The sequence below is a fragment of the Antrostomus carolinensis genome, unplaced genomic scaffold (genome assembly GCF_000700745.2).
Source record: "Antrostomus carolinensis isolate BGI_N321 unplaced genomic scaffold, ASM70074v2 scaffold1124, whole genome shotgun sequence".
Lineage (NCBI taxonomy): Eukaryota > Metazoa > Chordata > Aves > Caprimulgiformes > Caprimulgidae > Antrostomus > Antrostomus carolinensis.
Genome location: NW_010308458.1, coordinates 21013 through 46680, shown reverse-complemented (window position 1 = coordinate 46680; position 25668 = coordinate 21013). Strand labels below are relative to the sequence as shown.

General features: G+C 41.2%; 1 protein-coding gene across 1 annotated transcript in view; it reads right to left on the bottom strand.

The window, feature by feature from the left end:
- Positions 1-2676: 2676 nt before the first annotated feature.
- The window catches only part of CRAMP1 (cramped chromatin regulator 1), a 37467-nt gene continuing 14475 nt past the window's right edge, over positions 2677-25668 (bottom strand). The window contains exons 6-20 of the mRNA XM_010165750.2: positions 24935-25020; positions 24111-24234; positions 22934-23015; positions 20383-21648; positions 17179-17356; positions 13726-13907; positions 13005-13079; positions 11701-11782; positions 10845-10949; positions 9619-9797; positions 8631-8711; positions 7026-7260; positions 6588-6752; positions 5798-5943; positions 2677-3323 (exon numbers count right to left, since the gene is read on the bottom strand). Of these exons, the coding sequence (XP_010164052.2) occupies positions 3159-3323; positions 5798-5943; positions 6588-6752; positions 7026-7260; positions 8631-8711; positions 9619-9797; positions 10845-10949; positions 11701-11782; positions 13005-13079; positions 13726-13907; positions 17179-17356; positions 20383-21648; positions 22934-23015; positions 24111-24234; positions 24935-25020 (3151 nt within the window). The 3' untranslated portion in view covers positions 2677-3158. The remainder of the gene's footprint in view (positions 3324-5797; positions 5944-6587; positions 6753-7025; positions 7261-8630; positions 8712-9618; positions 9798-10844; positions 10950-11700; positions 11783-13004; positions 13080-13725; positions 13908-17178; positions 17357-20382; positions 21649-22933; positions 23016-24110; positions 24235-24934; positions 25021-25668) is intronic.

Here is a 25668-nt window from a genome sequence, read left to right as displayed (position 1 = left end):
CACCTAAAATCCAAAACCCATGGAATCAGAGGTGTGTTTAAATGACCTTTCACATAATAAGGGCAACAAAATTTGCATCAGTTCAAAATTACCACAATAATCTAAGTTATTTTCAAGTTTTTCCCTGATAAGACTTACTTGTCCTGGAAGGGCTTAATTATTAAACTGCACTTTGCAAAGCATTACATTTCTGAAATCAAATTCTACTTCATAATGACAGCTTTTAAGAGGCTGATGCCAAGCACATTTTTAACCACAAAATTCTGAGTGCTGAACTGACCTCTGTCATCTCCACTTTGTTATTACTTGGTGGTCCAAGTCTACTTGCTAAGGTTCAGAATATTAAAGTTTTCTGATCTCATGGCATCATTAAAAATAGCCACTATGCTCATTTCATTCTGCAATTCTATTGTTCCCCTATGACAACTGAATGGGCTGAGAAAGGGCAGCCTGACAGCTCCCTGGATCAGATGGCAGAAAGTCTTCACAGATCCTGATGAAGTGCTCTGCCATGCAGGTGCAGTCACACTTGCACTTATTCTAGGCAACCTAAGAGTCAAAACCAGTGTCACATCCACTCCATTACCAGCGTGGTTAAAGAAGATGAAATGTTTGTGAAGCTACCTAAATACACTGGATATCACGAGGCTGGTCTTTCAACATTTAGAAGTTTAAGAATGAGAGTTCAGATTTTTTTTATAGAACACTTGGTTAGAATGTATCACATCTCCTCCTGTATGTCCTGTAACCCACAGCCACGGCTACAGTAGGAGCTCTGCTTCTGCCCTGCAAGTGGAAGGATTTTTGGAGGTATGGCATATAGGATAATCAGCATTACTACTGTAATAAACCGAAACCAAGAGAAAACAATCTGGGAAAGACTGATCCAAAATCCAGCTCAACTTTAAGTAAAACTTAAAAACTTTTAGAGGGAGTGACTCTTGAGATTAATGGGTACCCTCTCCACACCAAGGATGAATGCTCAGAACAGTAAAGTCCTCAGTGTTCATTTTTCTGACACCCTTCAACTTTTTATATTCTAGATGTACAAGACTTTGTGATAATTGCATCAGGATTCTCAAATAAGGCTCTGTAAGAATAACGAAAGAGAAATAATGACAGAAGGACTTAACATCCCACATGGCATGCAGTCAAAATAGGAAGTTAGCCCACAGGTAAGAAATTCTTAATTCTTCTAGCTAATTGTTTTCTTGCTAGCAATATAGGTTTGCCTCCCTGTTGGGAACATCAATTGTACTAATGCTGTTTTTACCTGTCTGTATCGTTCCTATGGCAAAGAGGAGAATGTAGCAACCTGATGCGTGGGCTCTTGGAATGTCATCCACATCTCACTACTTTTTGCATGAAATCAGGAAGGTTGCTCTGGGCCACACAAAAGGCGCATCAGAAAACTTGTTACATTTTCTCTTAATGATAGAAAGCATAAGGCAAACTATATTAAAAAAATCTACATGAAGCAGGGTCCAGTGACTGGGAAAACAGCAAATCCAATCAGTGCATTGTGAGCAAGGTTGTAAGAAGAAACTCCCAGTCAAATGCCTTGTAAAAGCAGCTAAAGGCAGGTAGAACTACATCCATCAAGTATAGTGCAAGTTGGGGAAATGAACCCCTGATAATAGCCTAAGAGATGGAGAAGTTTTGTTTACTTATTAATAATAGAAAGTTGAGGTTTATATAGGTCTAGCCCCTTGGATAAATTCAGAGCTACTTAAAATAGCCAACGGACATCCTCTTACTGGAGAAGCAGACAAGTGCTTAAAAAAGGGGAACAATAAAGGTATTCTCTCTCATGACTGGCAGGAAAGGAAATAGGAAAAGTCTCCTGAGATATAAAGGTAGAATCAATGGACAATCAGCTGCAGAGAAAGTAACTTTATATTCCTTTGAACCCGCTGGTATCAGGATCTGGGTCTTTCAAATATTAAAACACTAACATTAAATGCATAGGGATTTAGTAGAGGGAGTACCAGATCCACTAGTGCCTGGGAGCGAATATAATGAAAAATGATGCCCTGAGGTACTACAGAGCACCTGGAATTCACAGAACAGGGAGGAAATAAGGAAGGACTAAGGGATTAAGCTAGGAGTTGACACCTCTCCTCTTTGTGACACAAAACAGATCTCAACAACTTTAGTGTTGACATATTATTTTTTTCTATACATTAGAATATTCTTTCCTATTTCCCCTCTCAGGTAAATCCTCAGTTTTTGTGAAGATAGATGGCAATATATACAGTTTTCTGGCAAAGCCAAGACTAATTATGACAAAGCTTTAACAGTGATTCCAGTAAGCTCTTCTGCAGTGTTTCCTGACTTAAAAAGCAACCGTTCTTCAGGGAAAGCAAGAAAACACTCTCCCATCCATGGGACAAACTGTGCAATGTGAATCTCAAAGGTGGAGAATGAGTGCAGTAAGGATGATGATGACTGTGACATGTGATGGGGTTTAAAAACAGAGGAAACTCCCCAAAGATCCATGCAGTCTGGGAGTAGGGTGAATCAGAGCTCCCCTACACAACAAAGAAGTAAGTACGTGCCCCTGCTGGAATGGTCAAACAACAAAACAGCCAAAGAAACAGAACAGTCTATAAAAACAAAGCATTGTAGAGTCGCAGCGCCTTTGAAGAGAGTGCAAGAAACTTCAGTCTGATTGACTGATAAAAAGAGTGCCAACTAGGACATGTCAAGATGCAAAATGGTTCCCATACCCACCCCCACCCTTCATCCTCCACAACTTCAATGTGGATCCCAAATCATGGCATTTTGATTACTACACAAAAAATAATTAATGTAGGGGAGCTTCTGGCAATACCCTTCCCTGCTTGAGCTTCTGGCTTAGGCCATTCCAAAGTACAAGTCCAGGAATGTCCCATAAACCTCCCATCTTATATCACTGATGCAGGGGACATGCCATTTCCTATTCTGCGTTTTGTTGTTCCCAGTATATTGCACATTCCAGGACTTGCAAATATTTCTTCAGACCTTTGAAGACAATGCTTCTCTTTCTAAAAGAGGCGCACAAGACAAGGACAACTGAGCCTCAGCTGTTCTCTCTACACCCTGCCCTTGCCATGATCCAGCACTTCAAGCTCCAACTTTCGCTGAACAGTCTACAACAGCCTGTTGGTCTCATACGCTCACTGTGAGAGATCCCCAATTGGGGGACCACCACCTCCTCCATCAAACAGAATTTCCCTGCGGGCTGGCTCAGGTATTGATAGTTCCTGTGCAAGGTCATTAAAACGAGATATGTAATCTATGCTGTTCTCGTTCATCATGCAAGCCAGCTGGGAATCCACCACCTAGAAGAGACGAGAGAAAAGAGCTACATGTCAGTGGAAATTTAAACAGAGTCACAGAACTGGTTAGGTTGGAAGGGACATCTTGAGATCATTTTGTTCAACCATCCTGATCAAGTAGGGTCAGATAGAACAGCTTGCCCTGGACCTTGTCCAGTCAAATGCTGAATTATCTCCATGAATGGAGATTCCACAACCTCTCTGGGCAACCTGTTTCCGTGTTTGACCATTCCCACATTAAAAAAAAAGGTTTTTTGTGTTCAGGTGGAATTTCATGTATTTCAATTTGTACCCACTGCCTCTTGGCCTGAGTCCAGCTCCCTCATCTTCATTCCCAGCCTTTCCTCATATGAAAGATACACTTTATCTCACTTTGTCTGAGTTAGAGAATAGCTCTTATCCATGGCTAAATGGAAGCCTCTAAGAAAAAAATAAAACAAACAACCCACAAACAAAACAAAACCAAAACACCAAACCCTATAGACTCAATGGGCCTTACCTGACTATCCTCAATTCAGCATTAAGGTGCACTAGTACAAAAACCTCTATAGACATTACCTCTAACATAGAAACCGCATTTGTAAATAAAACTTGATTCTGCAGGACACTTAATAAAAGGCCTTTCAAAATTCTCCCATCATTAAAGCCATTTTTAAAGGATATTTGCTTCCTCTGAAGACTCCAACACAAATCTGCACCTGCCACAATAGCTGCTCTGGTGTGCCTAAAATGTTGGCTTACCCCATTTTTCAAAGGCAGTTTGTAAGATCAAGGGCTGCAACGCCACTTAAAATCCACGCAAGTAAGTTACCATATATTCCTTTATTAACACACACCTTGACAGATTCTCACCACCAAGTAAGCAGAAGCTTCGTATTTATGCCAGGAAGTAGAGCTGTATGTGGAGTCTGAAGCTGCCAAGGGCACATTAAAACAGCGTGAGCTCACTGCAGCTTCTGGTTACAAGGTCTGTACAGAACCTCCTTATCCAAATCCAAAGGGCAATAGAGGAATGACATTTCCTTCCATCAGGGCTGGCCCCCACAAATTAAAACGTACATGATGTTACACTGAGTCAATCACTGTAAATCATAGGATAATTAAGATTGGAAGGGACGTGAAAAGGTCTCTAGTTCAACCTCCTGTGCTCAAAGCAGGGTCACCTAGGAGGACAGACCAGCTTACTTGGAGCTTTATTGATATTAGTCTCGAAAAGCTCTGAAGACAGACACGGCACAACATCTCCGGTCAACCCGTTCCTCTGCCTGACTGCCCTCAGGGTGATAAAGCTTTTCTTTATATGTAGTCATAACCTACTCAATTGGGCTTTTGCCTGTTCCTCTCACCATCCACCACCACTCTGTGAAGGGCCTGGCTACATCTTCTTGACCTCGCCGCAAGTAGTGGCAGGCAGATAGGTCCCTCCCACCCTGAAGCCTGCTCCAGGTTGAACAAGCCCAGTACCATCAGCCTTTCTTCACAGACAGGTGCTTCAGCCCCCTAATCATCTTCGTGGCCCTCTGCTGAACTTGCTCCAGTTTATTTATGTCTTTGCAGTATTGGGTGCTCAAAACTGCTGCCAATATTCTAGACATGGTCTCATAGCTGTTGAGTAGAGTGGGATAATCATCAGTTTTTTTTTTTTGCTGAAACAGCTCACCACATTGTTGGTTGTCTTAGCTGCCACAGAACATCCCGGCTCATGTTCATGTTCACCTTGCTGTCTAACAAGATGCCCAGGTACTTCTCAGCAGAGCTGTCCCCTAATCATTCTCCAGCCTATATTGCTGTCAGGGTTATTCCTTCCTGGGAGCAGGACTTTGCATTTGTCCTTCCTGAATTCCATAATGTTTCTGGCAGCTCATTCTTCCAGTCTGGCTCTGTCCCTCTGAAAGGGAGCTCTGTCCTTGAGTGTATCAAAGTCTTAGTAACTGCTGGTCTTCACTCTATCCCTTCAAAAGATTTCAAAACACAAGGATAATTCTACCAACAGAGAAAATAACTCGGCAGCACAGGACCTTCTGCCATTCTCTCAGGTAATTTAATATTAGTCATTTCCTGCTTCTTCCTTCTGAACCTAGTTATTTTTTCTACCAGACCTCCAACTGTACTGCAGCTGCATCAGTAGCTTTCTCTCATCTTTAGTATTTCCAATTCCTGCTCTACAAAGCAGGACACACACAAAAGAGAAGGATTACAACTCCCTCTGTCAAAACAAAGATACATCCAACAAGGTAAACATGACCTCCCCCCAGCAGAAAGGACCTGGGTTGAAGGTGCTCACAACAGCTTCTTGCACCAGCTCTGGTGCAGTACACCCTCAGGTCATTTTACATCTTTCTGTTAAGACTGTTTACTAAGCTAAAGTCTAGATGTCAAAGCATCTTTACCTCCAATACCTCAGGAAGGTATGATGGACAATATACAATACCACTGCACTAAAAAAGGAAGCAGATAGCTGTAATTTGATGACATACCTCTGCTACATCTGCCAGAGATCGTGACACAAAAGAGTCCCGTGAGTTTCCATCCAGAAGGCTGGGTCCCAGCAAGGAGGTGCCACTGGTAGTCCCAACAGGAGTTGGCAACATTTTTCGTCCCTTCTCGGGGGAGATGAAACTTGCTATAAAGAACAGGTACATCGATAAGTCACTGTACTGAATGTTTGCAATGGGGAGGATAAAGAGAAACAAGGAAAGAGAAAATGAAGGACATATATCTATTTCTTCTGTCCCTTAAAAATTATGCGTTACCAGCATGAACACCATCAGCACACTGCTAAGAGTACAGAAACTAATTACGCTGGTTCCATCAAATGTTAATTAAAAAAACCCACCAGCCAAACCCCAAACAAACCCAGTGATCTCACGTCTTTGAGTTTATGCTCATGCAGCATAGAACGAAGCCTGTTTTTCCAACATCAGAGCCAAGGGCATCTTTTCATTTTGGCAGAACAGCCAAAATGTCTCAACCTAAGTGATGAGTCAGGCTCCAAACAGACTACAAAGAACTGCAAAGGAATTATTTGTCCCAAGGTATGGACCCCAATCTAGCAGCAGGAACTTTTCAGGAGCAGACTTGTAAAGAGAAAGAAAATGTATTCAAGGCAACACTGCTGAAATGAAAGCAAGAAGGGAAGAATTCTACAAACATCCTGATGGTTTTATGATCATTTTTCCAAAGGATTAACTTCTAATAAACAGTTGTTTTGTTTGTTTTTAAAGCAAAGAGTTTTTTTGTGGAAGTTCTCTGCATACTGACACTCACAAAACAAGCTGCTGAGAGATGAGTCTGTGGAGTCATTGGGGTACCACTGGGGATCATGGCTGGGAGAAGCAATCCAGTTCTGTTGAGGACTACTGGATGGGGACGGAAGACTTTTGGAGCTGTCACTGCCATTCAGCTTTGCAGGAGAGAGAGAAACACCTTCACCTGTAAGCCAATGTCAGGAATCACTGATTCAGTCAATGCGGTAAGGTTATAGGACATGGCACCAGTTTATCTTTAGAAAGGAAAAAAACAACAACAAAACCACATCCATACATGCTAGAAAATAAAGACTAGGGACATAATTTTATTTCCAACAGATAATTAAGAAAACCCCAAAAATCAAGAACTGCTTCCCAGAATTTTCTGCTGACATGTAAGATGACAGTTTTATTTTTTTTAAGTTAATAGGAGGATGTTAGCTAAGCTCAGACTTACTGTATTGACCAGAGCTGATAGCTATTTCAATAATAGAATCACTGATTTGAGTGGCAGGTTCTCCTTGAGAAAGCACATCTTCAGGTGGTCCAGGCAGAGAAATATCCAAGAGAGCAGAAACATTGGGAGGAGAGAGCCGGGTGCTGGAAGCCTCTGATGAGGGAAGTGGAGGGGTGGAAAGACCATTTTGGAGAGGATTCTTGGACAGTTCTGACAGAGAAAGGACTGGTGTGCCCTGTTACAAGAAACAAAATTGTTCATGAATTTGACTTGGAAATCTATGTGAGAAGCAATAGCTTAGCTCATAAGCATCAGATTGAAATCAGACTTTAAGGTAAAAAAAAAAAAAAAAAAAGAGGACTAATAAGCCACTAAAAATATTACTAAAATTTTAGGAATATATTATTAGTTATATAATAAATCTGTATTATTTTAATGAAAAATATCTGTAAGCATCAACAAATATGCTTCAGCCCATATCTTACCAAATAATCTGAAAAAATATGGGTCTGTAACATTCCATAGAATATTTAATACAGCCTGCGTAACAGAAACAAGCATAATGATAAAATTAACACGATTTTGATAAACCTACAAGATAGTTCCTAAGAATTAAGTATTAATTTGCCTTTGTATAGACAGAAAACCTGTAACTGCTTTAAGAGTATATAAATATTTTAAAATGCTAACTCACTCCTCTTTACAGCCGGACTTCCCAAAACTCAATTTGTCTTTTTTAAGGGGTGTCATCATTAATACCTCATTATAGAACTGTGATTTTTTTCTGATGTAGTATACAAAAAGCTGTCCTGACAGCAAGAACCAGAACTTAAGGACCCATTACCAGAAATAAATGTCTAGGAAGTTAATGTGCTAATATCTGTCCTATTTTAAAAAAAACCCACAAAAAACCAAAAAACCATCTTTACTTTATGCTCTCCAAACAAATTAATTTGACCTTTTTCACATGTACTTGTCACAGAAAAGGTGTAAAGTGCTTCCACTAGAGAGAGAAAAAAAAAAAAAAAAAAAAAGCCTGTTTTCTGAGGATTAAGTATCTAATGTAAGGTCCTGGATTTCACTGGAGAAAGAAGTTGGGGATAGGATAACACTCTTACAACTTAAGTGCTGCTACAGTTACTTTTTAAGTACCTATTTCTTATTTGATCAAGCATAAAGAAAAGTGATTCTCTAAAGAGGATGCTGGAATTACAATTATGTTCTTAGTCCTAGTATTCCTTCTTCAGCAACACGCAAGCAGCAGGACTGCCAGTTGCTGAAATCTTTCTTTGTGATGTCTAAAATACACACGTATGACAAAGCAGAGCCACTCTATCAAGAAATACATAAAACCTGTTTGTCCTTTAGAGGTCAGAGAATGTCAGCTTCACTTTACTTTTTTAGAGAACAGCACCCACATCAATTTAAGAAATTTAGGAAAGCTGCTTTCTTTAAATTTCTTCAGATGCGCAAGATTTCAGTTCCTACAAAACAGTACCCATGGTGTACAATTACCTGGGAATAAGGGGTTATAACTAGTAATACCAGTGGTGTTTTCAAAACATTACCCATTTCACACAAGTGTTCTTTCAACACATGCTGTACCTGGAAACCATCAGGAACTGCCTCCTGCTCATGCTGTGTTGGTAGGCTGATGAACGGAACCCGACACCCAGGGCCTGAGCCCTAGAAGCACAAGAGAAATCACATGAGTGCCCAACGTTCACAGGAGATGCTGTAAATGTAGCTGGGGAGGTAAGAGACAAGTGCCTGTCACCATTTTTGCATGATCTTTCTACATAGCATGCATTCCAAAATTGCCCATCAACTCCTTCAGAAAATGACACAAACTAACATGTCTCTGGGTGTCAGTGAAAGAAAAAGAAAGGAGAAAACACAGTTGCCATTCCAGGTGCCCAGAGCACCTCTCCTATGAGGACAAGCTGAGAGCTGGGGCTGTTCAGCCTGGAGAAGAGAAGGCTCCGGGGAGACCTTCTAGCAGCCTCCCAGTACCTGAAGGGGCTCCAGGAAGGCTGGGGAGGGACTTTGGACAAGGGCAGGGAGTGATAGAACAAGGGGTGATGGCTTGAAACTGGAAGAGCGAGACGGAGATGAGATGTGAGGAAGAAATTCTTTGGTGTGAGGGTGGTGAGACAGTGTCCCAGGTTGGCCAGAGAAGCTGTGGCTGCTCCTCCCTGGAAGTGTTGAAGGCCAGGCTGGATGAGGCTTTGAGCAACGTGGTCTAGTGGAAGGTGTCCCTGCTGATGGCAGGGGGGTTGGAACTGGATGAGCTTTAAGGTTCCTTCCAACCCAAACTATTCTGTGGTTCTGTGATTCTCTTCAAGCCCAGATTTCTGGATGGCCAACTTCAACAGTCTCACAGCTGAAAGCTATTATATAGGATTGTTCAATGTCACAACGATTTGATCCCTCAACCCCAAAATACACACTATACAACATCAACTGGGTTTGCCATGAGAAAAGCATCTAACAGCAAGCTCCAGGAGAAAGCCCATTGAAGTAATTAATAATACAGCTTTTTTTTATACAATGAAAGAGTAAGATATTAACGACTTTTAAAAGAGACTCTGACCTCTACAGTGGTGATGGAGCCTCCATTCTGATGTGCTACTGTTGACTCCTGCCCTGTTACCACCGTGGTCACTCCGTCTGGTGACAATGGAGATACACCTGACAAACCATCTGCATCCAGGACAGGCACAGGGCTACCAGGGATAATACCCGCACTTTTAGCTGCCAAGTCGATAGCACCTTTTGGAGGGGGAGGGGGGAAAGCAAAGAACACGTTACAAACCTTTTCTTCAGACAATTACTTTGTTGTGACTAATCTAAAATACAATTTTTAAAAAATTGCCTGGAGTCAAAACTTGACATAGGCAAAAAGCGAAAATGGTAATAATCTGATCAGCTGTATCAGTTGTTTCTCTTCACAAAGTGTAACATTCCTTTCAGCTAAAACGCTTAATTTTTCTGCCCTGTTGCTACATGTCTCTCTTCACAAAGTGTAACATTCCTTTCAGCTTAATTTTTCTGCCCTGTTGCTACATGTTATCAGGTAGAGACACCTCCCAGTTCTGCCCCCCCGCCCCTTCCTTTTATTTTTTTTTTATTTTTTTGTCATGCAAATTGTTAAGTATTTGATTACAAAATTTCTACAAATTTCCTACGGTTTACTAGAGGCAGTTATAAAAATAACATAGCCTTATTTTAACTTGCCTCTAGCAGCCATTTAGACTCAATATAAAAAACTTACGTTGTTGCAGTGTCAACCTCACACAGATCTTTTAAAATACACTTAAAATATTTGAATGGCTTCCTATCACAGAGAAGCCTCTAAGTAAAACAGAGGCAATCATTGTTTTCACCTCACTAATCAGTTTAATTACGGGACCCATTCTTTTTTTGCAAGACAGTATTTGCTTGGGGTACAGCAGCATGTTTTTTTCTTGTAAAATCCGTAATCCCATGTTAGTAGATAAGGTGTTTATAAATTTCTTTCAAGTATGTCACAACCCTTTTTCATAGTGGTCACAGAAGTGCTCAACTTTGGTTACAAATTCTAACCCGTTGCTTTGCCTGCAAGTCAGACACAGCAAAAGAACCAAGTTCAGACTGTCCCACCACTGACTGTTCCCTTTCTGCAGTCACACAAAGCCACAGAATGTAAGATATCATTAACACAGCCAGTTTAACTTCCAAAGGCAGTACTTGTTTTACCTAGGAAATAGAAACCAACAATGGAAGGTCATACATATCACAACAGACCGTGACTCTCATACTGTTTAAGAAAGGACTTACTAGATAGATGGTTGGTTGCCTGTGTTGGAAGAACTTTGGGCACAATTGGACGAGAAACAGCAGCTTTAGTCAGTGAGGACTGGATTGGCCGAAATGAACCTCTCCCTAGGGTGAAGGATTAAATACCTCTCAAGCAAATGAAATCTAACATCTCTAAAGCAGAGCACAACACATTTTAATGAAAGCAAACAAATTTCAAGCAGTAGGGAGCTCTGGGAATGCAAGTAGCAGACAATGAAACAGACTTGAAATAGCAATGCAAGCTAATCAGTGCCTTACCGCAAATACAACAGCAAGAGTTGCTGTGTTACTGAAGCTGCTTTCATTATTTTCAATGGCAATAGCCTTTAAGGTCTCATGTTGACTTTGAGATTTAAGCAGAGATTAGGTATCACCTGTACTACCATTGCACTCAAGAGTGTATCAGCAGAAGAGGACAAATGGGTAGTATATGGATTATACCGTATGAAATTTAAACAGTATCCCAGGTACTAGGGAAAATCCATTATAAAATCTAGACAAATTATTATACACTACAGAAAAAAAAAAAAATCTTATCTAAGTAACTTATTCCAAAATTTAGTCTCCTTGTAGAGAACTCCTTACTCTTCTCTGCTTTCAACACTGGGAAATGGAAGGAAAAAAAATTATATCATAATCATGACTTGCTTAAAAATGATCCAGGAGAACAATCCCATCATCCTGTAGGAAGTGACTCAAGCAACTGGTAAATTACTCTGTGTTTTTGAAATTATATTTTCCTCTTTTTAGAAATTATTCCTTTATGCAGTTTTAAGGGACACTTTCCAGTCCATCTCATGACAGCATAAAAGTGATAGAAGATAGGCAGACTCACCTGTAATGGATGAGTTGGATAGGATAGAAAAGGAACAGACATGCTGGGACGGATTTCCAGATGGCCTGGGAAGCAGTGTTCTCTATGTGAGAGAAAAAAAACAATAAACCAGAATACATTTAAACACAGAATAGAGGGTAAAGCTCATCTTCTAAGGCACAAAAGTTAATGATACCTTCCAGAATAAGCAGAGTATCTACACAACTATCACTCAACAGGCACAGCAATAAGGTTTGTGTTATCCTGAGAAAGAAGTTACAGATAGGAAATGTGTTTTCTCTGTAAACTACCGTAACAGAGAATTTCCACATGGACAATTCTCAGAGAAATGCTAATTAGAACTATAGTCCTTTCTGATTATTCTTGCAGTAATTTTCCCCACAGAAATTACATCTCCCACAGAATTACAACTCTGATCTAGTCTGTGTGCAAACTGATCTTCCATTACAAATAAACCAATGTGAAGTAATGAGGCAGCTGTATGTACTCTTAAAACAAATGGAACTGCATATACCAGAATAGCTCAGTACCGAAAACTAGTATGTATGTAATTTCTAGGTCTCCTACTCTTACAGAGAGCAGAAAAGACAAAAGTGTATATTCATTCACACTCAGTAACTTTGTTTTCCCCCAAACAAGTTTCCATTATTTTGGTTTTAGATTTCTTGTATGTTGTCCACTTGCCTCAAGTCCCTAGGACAAGCCGGTGGTTTCACAGTGGTGTGTGTGTTTGCTGGGTTCCCTGAGGGAGGTAAACACCTCCCTCTCCCTACCACTGAAGTTCCATGACAACGCGCTACCTCTTCTATACCTCTCTTTGCAAGTTCCATGTTTTTCCAGAAATCATTGTTCTTTCAAATAGTGTAATGTTTAATTGCACCAGAGGTTTATACCCACCCCAATTTAACAGCCATTAGTGAGAAGGAAGCAGGAAAAAATATCTGAAGGGAGATCTTCTTGCAATAGCGCTATCAGGGTACCACATGAAGATGCTGCCTGTGCATCTGTACCAGCAGGCCCAAACACCAGAACCTGCTTTCAGATGAGGGGCTTTCTTATTTTTTGCAAACTACCTCATGCACTGGGCTACTACTGTTGTTGATGTTCCTCATATAGGGAATATAGCATGGCTGGTTACACTATATACTAAAATGCTTGTTCCTTCATCAGCCTCATTTTTCCAATGGATATATGAGGGATGTTCTGGATTTTTTTTATTTCAGTTAGGTGCAAATCATTATAGCCTTACTCATACCTAGTCAGGAAACAAAACAGGCACTTCACACACTGCAAATTGTTCTGACCTGTACTACTAATGGCTTCCGCAAGTGCCTATTCCGTAACTTCCTTGGCTTTGGCAAGAAGAAGTCCGACTGCATCTGGACAAGAACAGAAAATGCATTAGGAAGTATTGTAAGCATGCAGACACACAATAAATTATGCCCTTCAAACTCCTGTTTTTCAATAAAATTATAACTATTAAAATATTGTGTTTTGCTTCATATAGTACAATATGCTTTCTGCCAAAGCAGGAAAATTTTTCACCAGGAATGTATTTTTTTCTTCTTGTTTTATGGAGATAAAGCTTTCTCCCAAAAAAGACATTTCACTACTTAATTACTGTAGCTTGCTACGAAGTTGTTACTGAGATTGTATACGGAAAAAACAAAATGAGTGTCTGAATGAAATACAGCAGTGAAGTTGTATTAAAATTAGCTGCACAGGTAAGAAGGATATTAGTTTTGCTAAACCTGGCAAATATATTTGCTAGAGCAACTTACTTAGAGAGCGAACCAGGTTCATCAGGCTGTGTGATGGCCATTCAGAATCAGGTCTGGAGAGGTGACATCACTTCAAAGCATAGTTATATAGTCAAAATCTGACTCAGCTAATATGTTATGTTTGAGCATCACTAGAAGTACTGCTTCATATAGAAGCCCATACTTTCTGATTCAGCAAAAAACTCCTACCAGGAGCTGGCTCAGGCATAATACTCTACTTTTTTCATTCAGTCATCTTACTTACACTGATTGTGTCCAGGTGCTGCCGAAAGGTCAGTTCTGCATCTTTGCTAGGCAAGAACAGTTTCCCGTGGCGGCTGTTGGGTGGTAGAGTTGTAGGAACTGCAAAGAGTCCACCATCTGCATCAGTGCTTCCAGAACTTGAAGGACCAGCCACCAAGAGAGGTCTAGGGAGGCTTCTCAAACCTGTAAGATTTTAACAGCAATTTAAATGAAGTAAAGTGAAAACAGGAAGAAAGTACTATTCATTAACAGAAGGATCATACAGAGAGATAGGACATCTGGATTCTGGCTCTGCCACCACCCATTTGTTATCTCAAATCATGAAACTCTTGATACATCAGTTTTCCTACCTGCAAGTTGACAGTACTTACCTGCAAACATTCACTTGCTTTGAAATCCTTGGAAGATAGGGATTAAATGCAAATTTACGCTACTAAAGAAACTAGAATTTAAGGCCCACTTAACTGTATTAACCAGTTTGTTTATTCAGCTTGTAGAAATACTTGAGGGCCCTTCCCACTAAACAAACTACATCCACCATTCCTTTTGTAGTGGAAGATAATACAAACACAGATCCATTTTACAATGTTTATGTCTTACTTAGACTCCCCCCAACCCGTGGTAATTCAAAGTATAACTCCAATTAAGTGATTCTGGTGACAGAGAAATGAAAGAGCAGGGATCAATTTAAAAAAATACTTTCCAAAACATGGATTGTGTCTTAGAAATACATATGGCACATTGAAATAATGGCATGTGGTGTAAGTAAAACTTTCCCATTTACATTTAACTTTAAAAAACATTGTAGGGTTTCATAGCACTGTGCCCACTCTGCAGGCATACGCCTAGGATGCAAACGAGTATCATTAGTACATCATTCTGAGAAACCCAAGAAGTCTACCTACTTCTCTTCCACAGAAGAGCTCGCTGTGCATAGAACACTGGGTTTCGTTACAACAGATGGTAACGGCTACTTTCACATTCATATTGTGCCCCTACTTGTCATGTCACCCCAGCCTCTGCTGCTGGGCTGGAGATCTCAGCTGGGAGGCAGCAGGCACCTACTCACTCAGACAGGGAAGAAGCAAAGTGGGCAACGATCCTTAGTCATGCCTGCTGCCTCCTTGGGCAGGAAGACAATGCAGCACAAGTTTGGGCCACCCTAATTCAGAGATGGGTATATGCTACAGTATTCACGTGTTTTGAAGGACATAAAACTTTATTTACCTAACAAATAAACCTGCAGGTTTTATTATCCTCCTACTTAAAAGATGAAATTGCCATCTCCACCCTGCTGCTCTAGATTCTGCTGGTTTTCCAAAGTTTAGTTAAAATTACAGAGTGCCAATGTATCTAAAAATCCATTAAATGCAGAACAACATGTAAGTTTGTGCCTCCTGCCAGACCAGGAGTTAGAGAGGATTGTTGAAGATAATACACAGGATATCTTTAAAAAAGCAATAAAGGGACGCTACTATAATTATGTAATGATATTTTAAGCTGTAAGGTGATGTTGCACCACAGCTGTTGCTTTACTTTTTCTAAATCTCTTTGCATGTTTCTTTTTATTCTCTTTGGTGTCTCTCCAGCTAGCTGTGTGGCTTTTGTAGAGCTGTCAGTCTGCCCATGCTTTCAGTACTTCTGGAGTAGACACAGACTACCTTCTAATCTTTATTTTCTACTGAGAAGGTAAAATCAATTTGTCTTTAATTTAAAAAGTCTGAAAGACAAAAACTAAAAAGGAAGTTAGCACCTAGACAGACTCAGGACCAAAGAGGGAATGCACCTAAAAGGCTCCTCACCAAAAGTAACCTGGCAGTTTGCTTTCTGCCAGTCAAATTACCGCAGCCATTTAAACAGCACAGTGTGTGAGAATACAAAAAAGCTTGATAATTACTGTATACTAGAGGTTGCAACCCAGACCACAAACAATCCTCTTTTGGATCCAGAACAGCCTTACCAGGGCTGATAAAATGGATTCAGTTTGTCTACCAAAACAACATAACTTAGGGTGAAAATAAGAGACTTGCTTGGGTATCCATCCTAAACGCTGGAACGCCATTACCTGAGGCCTTACCGCGGGCATGACCTCAGGCAGAACTGCTGAGAAGCTGAACTAATTAACTAGGTGTAATGTTGGACCCAACACACTACTACTGCTCCTTTCTTCAAGCCAAACAGCTCAGCTGAAGCCAACCTGGCTATCTCTGATACTGTACAAGAGCAGAAATACACAGCCTATGTTTTTCACTTCCTGACTTTGCTTGGAAGACTATTGTTTCATTATAATATGTTAAACCACAGTACTACACAACCCTTCTTGCAATTCAATGATGCAAATCAAAGACTAACATGGACAATTATATTTGGTTTTGGATCAATGAAGCTCTGTGCAAACAGAGCAGGTGTCTGTTTCTACGGGATCAGACACAAAGTATTGTTATCTTCTTGCTGTTTCTGCCTGGTATCCTCAGTGGATCATTGTTACCCTCACTAAAAATGCTTCAGAAAGGATTTTCAAGGCATTACGGAAGCATAAAGTACAATCTCATAAAAATGAATGTTGCAAACTAAGGAAGTTTGAGTCTACTTGCAAGCCTGATTTAAAAATATATGTCCTCAAGCCCGTATATCTCACTGAAATGTAGCAATTCATCTGCTCGATCTATTACATTATTAGCTTTTTACTAGATATTTAAGTATGCCCTTTTCTGCAAGCAAGCGCTATGAAGCTTTAGGCAAAGACGAAGTTGCTATGCCATTTTAAAATGAAAACCACACAGAGCACCAAGTAAGTTTTACAGCATCAGTTAAATTGCTCATGGTCCACTGCTTCCTACAGCACGGGTGTGGAAAAGACAGCCTAAGAATCACAGTTGCTTCCAGTAACCCTGACACCTTCACAGACTTTTCTAAAGTCATAAAACATTTGCTGGCAAATGCAACTGGACTGAAGAACAGAACTGAAATTCTTGGTCTCCATGGTTAGAGCTCAAAGTTATAGCAGCTGTACCTCCTATTAAAAGAAAAGGTAATTCATAATCATTCCATATTTTATAATGGCAAAATAGCACAGAAAACTTTCACCAACTATTTTATCAACAAACTTTACACCATATTTACTCTCCTGCTCCGTAAGCCTTCACTCTCTTGAGATTCCATAGCCTGTATCAGTCAGCTCCAAACAAATGCCAGCATCTTCTGTGAGAGTGACTCATGAGAGTTCTGCTAGACTGTAAACTGTGTTACTGATGTGCGTTGTTTTTCAAGATTCCAAGAAGTAATGAATTCAGGACATCCCTAAAGCAAATTAACACACACCAATGTTCGGAAACAGTTAAGTTCATAAGAGTAAGAATATTCATTCTCACAGAGTTACAGTGCTGGGATGTACTCCTACAGTACAAGGTACCATTGGTCTGATCTTTTGAAATGGATTCTTATGAATACTCACCTGAGGAGCTGGAAGCAGTACCAGGAGAAAAAGTCGTCTTGTTGCGAAGAGTAGATTGATTTCGTGCACAACCTGGACTCCTGGTGCTGATGGCAATCACTTTTCCTGGAGGAGTCAGTGACTGCTCCTCTTGAGCAGGCTTTATAGGTGACGTGGCAACAGAGTTCATCTCAGGTGTCTAGAAATGCACGCACATTGAATGAATATTGTGTATTACAGAATCATTGAATGTTGTGAGTTGGAAGGGACCCACAAGGATGATGGAGTCCAACTCCTGTCCCTGCACAGGACAATCCCAACATTCACACCATGTCCCTGAGGGCCTTGGCCAAATGCTGCTGGAATCTTGTCAGCCTTGGTGCCATGAGCACCTCCCTGGGGAGCCTGTTCCAGGGCTCCACCACCCTCTGCCTCAACAACCTTTTCTCATGGCCAACCTCACCCTCCCCTGCCACATCTTCCTGCCATTCCCTCTGGTCCTGGCATTCGTTGGTGGCCAGAGAGAAGAGATCAGCGCCTGCCCCTCCTCTGCCCCTTGGGAGGAAGTTCTAGACCCCCAGGAGATCTCCTCTCAGTCTCCTCTTCTCCAGGCTGAACAAACCAAGTGACTTCAGCCTCTCCTCACACCCTTCCCCTCTAAACCCTTCCCCAATGTTGTGTCCCTCCTCTGGACACTCTCCAGCAGCTTTAGATCCTTTTTCTCCTGTGGTGCCCAAACTGCCCCCAGTGCTGGAGGTGAGGCCACCCCAGTGCAGAGCAGAGCGGGACGATCCCCTCCCTGGCCCGGCTCACAGTGCAGTGCTGGATGCCCCCAGGACACGGTTGGTCTCTTGGCTGCCAGGACACACTGCTGGCTCATGTTCAACTTGCCACTGACCAGAACCCCCAGGTCCCTCTCTGCAGGGCTGTATTATTACAACAAATATATTGTTAAACTCATTCTACTTAAGAAGCTTAAAACAATAATCTGACATGCTACGATATCTTTAAGTACTCTAACCAATAGCTCTGTGTGTGTGGTGTGCAGCAGAAATTCCCTTCCTGTGCATTTAGCAGTGTTAAATGTCATTGGTTCAGTATCATTAATTTATGTTACAATCAGGTTAACACTCAACAAGCTTTACATAGTGTGCTCGACCATGCCAGGATAAACATATGGGGAGAAAAAAAAAAGGGGGGGGGGAAAAATGGTAAAGATAGATATTTGTCACAAAAGGTGTTGCTTTTAATTCAGTGGAAAACTAATTTTCATAAACTCTAACCATCCAGAGGGCTCCTCTGGTTGGAAGTATATCTGGACAAAAATATTTTGTTCTTAATTCTAATCAAGTAGAGACAAATAGTTTTGAATTTTTTCCCATCCCTTCTCCTACTTCATACTGTAGCACAGCAATAACAAGAGGCACATGGCAAGGTGCTTTATTAATTTTCCAGGCCTACCTAGTTATTTCATTAAGTTGTTTAAACACTGTTCTAGAAAATGCTCCCTTTTTAAGGAATCTCTGTGCAACCACAGGCATAAAATTACCACCCACACTTCACTGCAATGCAATTTGCCACAGTTTGTTTTATGTTGTTAATCTTCATTTAAAGGAACCAACGACAGCACAGTTGGCCACTTTGGCTTTGTTACATATTATATGTAGAAAATAGCAGGGGTCTAGACAATCAATCCTTCCTCTCTTAAAGTACCCTGTGGCAAAAATATGGTTCCTGTCATTATTTGATGAAATGCAGAGGATTTAAGAGACAAAACTTTCAACAAGTCTACAGTGCTTTCAATTAGGCAGTAAACATAATCCTTGCTTCTTGCATATGTATCAATCCCACAACATTCACTGCTGCAAGAAGAGTATCTCTTTTTTCTGAAACACAGTGAGTATAAAGTGATATTTGACAAATAAAAGATTATATTACTTCTTCTTATTGGAATGTACGGCATGGTACATACAAGAAAGAGCTCCAATATTTTTCAGGAGCACTACACTACTTTGATTAATACACTAAGAGTGCTAAGGTGACAAGAAACACTTGCAAATAATAACTGTGGGTTTTTTCCCCCATTCTATCTCTCTCCCCCCAAGTCTAAGGAGATGTCCCTCTTTCAAGTTTGTGATTGTTTAATCATGAAATTCCTGGCTGTCACAGGTGTCACCAGAAGTAAAAGTAGATGCCAAAAGAGTTGTCACAGATCTGAGGTGTCAGAACAAAAGGCTTTACAGTTTAAACAAAGTCTGTATCTGGAGCTGTATCTGAGCAAAGATGGTTTTAATTTTATAAAACCCCACATTCTAGGTCTATAAAATCAAGATCAAAAGGAGCTTTGGGGAGGGGGGTTTAGTCTGCACCAACAAAGAAAGATCAAAGAACTACATGAGTTTGGGAATAATGGAATACGATGCAAATGGTATCTTTAACTCATCATATCGCCATCACGGTAGTTCAGTCAGATCTGTTGAATTCAGTGTCTTTTTGGTCTTTAAAAGGATGTTTTACTAAGTTTCAATTGGTTGCACTATGTGGAAATGGCTGCCCAGGTATCATAGGGGCAGATCTCAACATTGGTTACAATGCACGAGAAGGAAAGCAAGTTCATTCCCAGTTGTCTGCCTAAGGAAGAAGGTAATTTTCAGGGTCTGTTAAATAGCTACCCTAGAGTATGGGAACTTTTACAAACATCTCTGTAGCAGGCAGAGTTACATTGGCTGCGCTATCCCAAAGCAATAAACCCTTTTCACACTTACACTTAGTGTAACTTGAACTACGTAAACATTAGAAATTAAGGGTTGCAGTTTCCACATGGAAAATTTATTTTTATAGTGCCCATTTCCCACAACAGGTTGGGCCACATGATCTCCCAAGGGCCCTTCCAACCTGGGCTGTTCTATGAACCTGAGAGAATAGAAGGCACCTACCTAACCTAACCTCATGACTGATCTTTTCAGTGGTCACATTACATGTAATAGCATTGAGACTCACAGAAACCAAGAAACTAAAAGGTAGCGTAAAACACAAATGCAGCATATTGAGGAAAAGGCCACTCTGTAGCAAGCCGGGTTGTGGTGGTTGGGCTTTTTTTAAACACAGGAATCTCCAAGATCTTCACAAGGCTGGTCACTGATTTGCTATGAAAACACAACCAGGCAGTTAATCCCCAGATCAAACAAGCATTTAGCATTTGGAACACAAACAAGAGCTACTTACTGGTTTGGGATTGACTTCAGTAGAGATGAGTTTTAAAAGGCAGTTTAGGAGTCTCTGCTTGTGAAAGGTGGTACATGCAGGAACAGCACTTGACTCGGACGTTTGCTCCCTAGCATCCTGGGTTTCTGGCTCCAGGACAGCCAACCAGTCATACTCCAGCTGCAACTTGTTCGGTTTGCCCATCATGAGGTAGACTTCAGCCAGCGTAAGGCTCTCAGAAGTTCGTAGACTCCATCCTTCTTCTCTAACCTGTTGAGAGAGCCGGCTTGGGTCATCCTTGAGAGACTTTGTACTAGATTGTCCCTGAGGTGGAGGTGGAAATGAGGAGCGCAGCTTCTCTTGAGAATCCTCCATTACTGCATCTGTTATATCCTTGGTACAAGCATCAGGCTGTTGCCCCTGACTGTGGCTAGCCTGAGTTTCATATCTGGATGGGCCACTGCTGGGTGAAGCCACACCACCTCTCGGCAGCTGTGAATAGGAGTCAGATGTCTCTGTGCTCCTCCCGCTTGGAAAAGCCACAGGAGAAGTATCAGCAGCTGCTGGAATAGAGTCTTTCCCATGCAGTTTGTCTGTGCAAGAACATTTCTCTGGGATGATCAGGTCCTGACAGGACTTCATGTACCGTGGAAATGGATCGAGCAGAGAGAGTTCCTCCACATCAGGGATCTTACTGCAAGCACAAGCTGTGCTGCAGGATGGTAGCACAGTTGCTTGGTCACTAGCCAGGGCCTCCATGCTCTCCACACGGAAGGCCACTGAGCTGAGCTTTTCATGGTTCCCTCCTGGATCCTGAAGTCCAGAAGGGGGTTTTTGAAGAGAATTAGTGATGCCAAGATTTGAGACTGTTCCTTCCACCAGGCCAGGCTCCGGGGAGCCATCTTCAGCACTTGTAGAAACTTCAGCTGTGGGCTGAGAGGTTCTGCTTGACTCTGTAGTGCTCTCTGCCCTTCCAACACCCTTTCCTTCTGTTCCCCGTGTATATTTTAGCTGTCCCCTAGCTGTCCCCTGACCACTCTGTATGCCTAGGATTTGTGCAGGGGGTAGTAAGTGAGAGTCTTTCGTGTTCTGTTTGCATTTGCCAGTTTCCTGCCAATGGACTGTGCAGAAAGCCTTCGAGTGGACCACTCTGGCTACCCCAGGCAGAGGAGTGAGTGTACAATTCTCTCCTGGAAAGAGATGGAGCATCACTTTCTCCTGTGAGAAGCTGCCTCTTGTTTCCGAGTCTCTGGAGTCTTGAAGCTGCCGTTCTTCTAGTGTTTTACGCTAAAAAAAATGTGTCAAAGAATACAACAATCATCTGCCCCTTCCAAACAAGCACCTGGTAGCATATTCTGTAAGTTGGTTTAAAAAAAAAAAAAAGTAGCTGATCAAGGACATGTTCTCTACTCAGCATAGATATGTAGGCTCTGTGATCAAAAATTAAGTCCTTTTGTGGTGATAAGGACTATACCGGAGACCTGCTACAAGCACAAACTAAACCTCTATTTCGGACAAAATTATTTATCTCTGCTTCACACACCATTGTAACTGTGGAAAAAACCCAAGCAAACCCCCACAAAACCAAGCAAAAGGCCCCAACGTCACTGCATAGCGAAACAGACTCCCTTTTCTGTGCAGGAATCTCCATCTTACACGTTCTGACATCCTTCTAAGTTTCAAGTGCTATGCTGCTACTTCTTCCAGGCTCACAAATGAAAAAGAAAAGTCTGAATTAAACTGAAAGAGGGGAGGTTTAGATGAGATATTAGGAAGAAGTTTTTCACTGTGAGGGTGGTCAGACACTGGAACAGGTTGCCCAAGGGAGTTGTGGATGCCCCCTCCCTGGAAGTGTTCAAGGCCAGGCTGGATGAGGCTTTGAGCAACCTCATCTAGTGGAAGGTGTCCCTGCTGATGGCAGGGGGGTTGGAACTAGATGATCTTTAAGGTCCCTTCCAATCCAAACCATTCTATGATTCTATGAATTAAAGGACTGAGAACGGGATACAGCATACCAAGTGCAGAACAGAATGGCTGTTAACTCACAAATCCTTTTACTTTATGGATCAAAGTTCAGAGGTAGGGATCTCTCTAATATTGTACAGCTTAGACAGTGTATAGATACATAACAGGTAGCAGTAGCTACCTAGACAAGAAGCTCAAGCCTTCATTTGGTGAAACTGCATAAAGCAAGTGGAAAAATCTGTCCTTTATCTCTTTGCTAAAACTAGGAAAAAAATCATCAGTTATTATCCAGGCTTCTATGATGGTCACCCATCTATAATGAAACACACTAAGCTCACTGTTTAAGGAAATGAAATAAAGGCTGAGAGCCTCATTTATTACTAACTGGCTTTTCAGGGGATCACAGTAGAGAAGAGTTGAAGTAAAAGTGGAATATTAGGGGATTTCCCATGAAAAGCTCCATTAGTAATGCTGAGATACTGACCTCTACCTTTACTAAGCATGGGCTGTTAAACTTGTGAGGTAGAGTCACATTTCCAATGCAAAAATGAACTTAGAATAGGAAGGGAATTGCTTCCAGGACGCAGAATAAGCAGAAAAAGGATACAATACGCACTTCATGAAGGGCCCACTTCTGCTTCAGGAACTCAATGAGGCTGGAGACCTTCCGATGTAACTCCACAATCATCCTGTGTGCAAGATAAACAAAGCGAGGGAACAGAGAAAAAATGTCAGTGTAAGTTTAAATCACAGCCTTGATGCTAGAATGGGAACGAAGGGAAGAAACTGGCGTTCTGTAATACAAGCACAGAGTACACACCCACCACTCCCAAGCTCTAAGAAAAAAAACCTAAGAAACCAAAACCACATTATCCCACAACTTTAAAATCTAGATAACTCATAACTGAGAAAGATTTAAAAGCCTACAGAGAAATCAGAAATCTCATTGCCATGACTCAAGATACTGGTTTATAGATGGAAGGAGAAGATAGGAAAAGATGGCAAGGTTTAGCTAAACTGCAAAAGTGCAGGCAAGACACAAAGCTACAGAAAAAGGGGCACAAAAAAACCCTCAAACATTTACTTTTTGCTCTCAAAGTATTTTACAAAATAAACCTAATGCTAAAAATCTTGATTCTCCTCTCTGCGTGATCTTTGGTTATTATACTGAAGTACTCTACTTGAAAGAATAATCAACATCACTGAGGCCTCGTGTTTTCTGCCCTGAGTTTTGGACTAGATGTAAGCACTAGGATGAACAACCATTGATGACACTGAAACAACAGCACCAACTACATTTTGCTAGGAGAGGATTAAGCTACAAATACCTTCCTTTCTGCCAGTATCACTGAGAGGCAGTCGACGTGTTCAGAGTCTTGGTGCAGGTGCCTCTGACCATTGTTTTACTTCCCTCCCCTGTGCCTCTGTCTCGTGGTACATTCAATACAAATTTTGCTGCATATCCATTTTACTTGCACTCTGCTCTGACAACTGGGTGTAAGTGGCACAAAGTACTCACCTCCAACTCTAGTAGCTCCTATTATTACTCAAATTAAAGGATATAAAGAACAATGGTAATCTAATTTTAAAGTCTGATATCTCCCATTGAAAACAATCATGTACTCTGATTGCAAAAAGCCTTCAGAGTAAGTACATTCAGGCAAACTGCATTATCAAAGATGAACTGCCCAGCTGGCAAAGAGAATCTTAAAAAGAGAGGAAGGTGCTAGAATGCTGCTCATATATTTCCCTATTCTATTCTGAGCACCCCAGTTCTTCATTACCTAAGCCGAGGATTCTGGGCGAGACTCTGTACTCGAGCCCATGCATGATTATTTCGTGGCTGCAACTCCACAGGGACCTTGAGAGGAAGACGTACTGGCTTCTGGTCCTCTTCATCACTAATACCTGAAGGGAGATGTAGCACAAAGGGCATGGGTCAAAGCAAGGACAACACAGAACACTGTATACTCAGTGACATGAAAAAAGCATCACAGACATCAGCATCACCTACAGACAACTCAGGCAGCTCAGCTTCACTAGTGGAGCCTGCTTCCTTAGATTATCTCCTGTTCCAATATGTTTATTTTTTCCTTGGACACTGCAGTGGTACTGGAGCTTCCAGTTGAGCAGTGCCAAAATCAGGTGGCTGGAAACTTTGAACAAATACAGTATTTCAGACCTTTAAGCTGCACTGATTCTACTCATTGTGGGGAAGGAAGAGGAAGAATAAATAAATAAATAAGTCCCACATAGCTGAACTGGAGAAGGTAAATAAAAAAAAGCCTAAAATGCTCAGTGCTAAACAACACACTACTACATATTCACTGGTAAAGCAGGAGCGATCTTGTCTGGTGTAGCTATTTTCTTTTCAGTTTAGCTAGTGACAGACTTCAAGACATAGAGAGCTGGGTGGGTCCTAAAGTTATTTGGATTACACAAGCAAACAGGGTAAGTAAGACAATAAGGACGTATCTGTGCCCAACACAAATGTGAAAGAGCACAAATTCCCCCACCTGTGATGTACACATCAAAACGGGGCTACTCTCTCTCATATTCTTCTGAGCATCTGTTAAAACCCTTCCATGTTCTCGTGTCTCTTACTTACCATCTGGATCGCAGAGTTTCTTCAAAGCCCTGCACATGGGAGCTTTGATACGAAGGTTTCTGCCTTTGTAACGAACAGTCGTAGCCCTGAATACATTGAGAGAGAAGTATTTATAGGCACCATTAGCAAAAATTTGTGAATACATTATATTAGGAACATGGAGTCAAATATAATCATGGCTATAGGCATGAACAAAGGAATGTAGGGGTGTTCAGCACAGATTCACAAAAGCATTCAATCTTTCCTATCACCTTACTTTTCATTATAGAAATGCTACTCTTGTGGCCCTCGTCTTCCAGGCTTTCACGAAACACTGGGCTGTCCACTTAGGAAGGGATTGTTATTTTATAAAGTGGACCAGAATTATGTTACTCTGGCTGAAGAGTACCCTCAGATATAGCTTCTTCATAAAAGACAAGTGGTTTTGCTTTAGTCTCCTCTTTATACTCCCAACTCTTAATTACAGGAAGAAAAAAAATCTAAAGTTTTTTTAAGAGTCTTCCATTCTGGAATATCAACACCACATCTGTTGTGGAAATGAGCTCTAACATCTTGCACAGGAATCTGAACAAAGTAACTTTCACAGGATGATTTCACCGGCTTTTAGCTACAATACCACATTTACCACTATAAAGATCCTTAAAAGCAAGAAGCCATTTCTGTTTTCACACAGGGGAACTATTTTATTTCTTCACTGAGTCAGCTCTGTTTTCCTTTTAGAGACTTAAAAGACT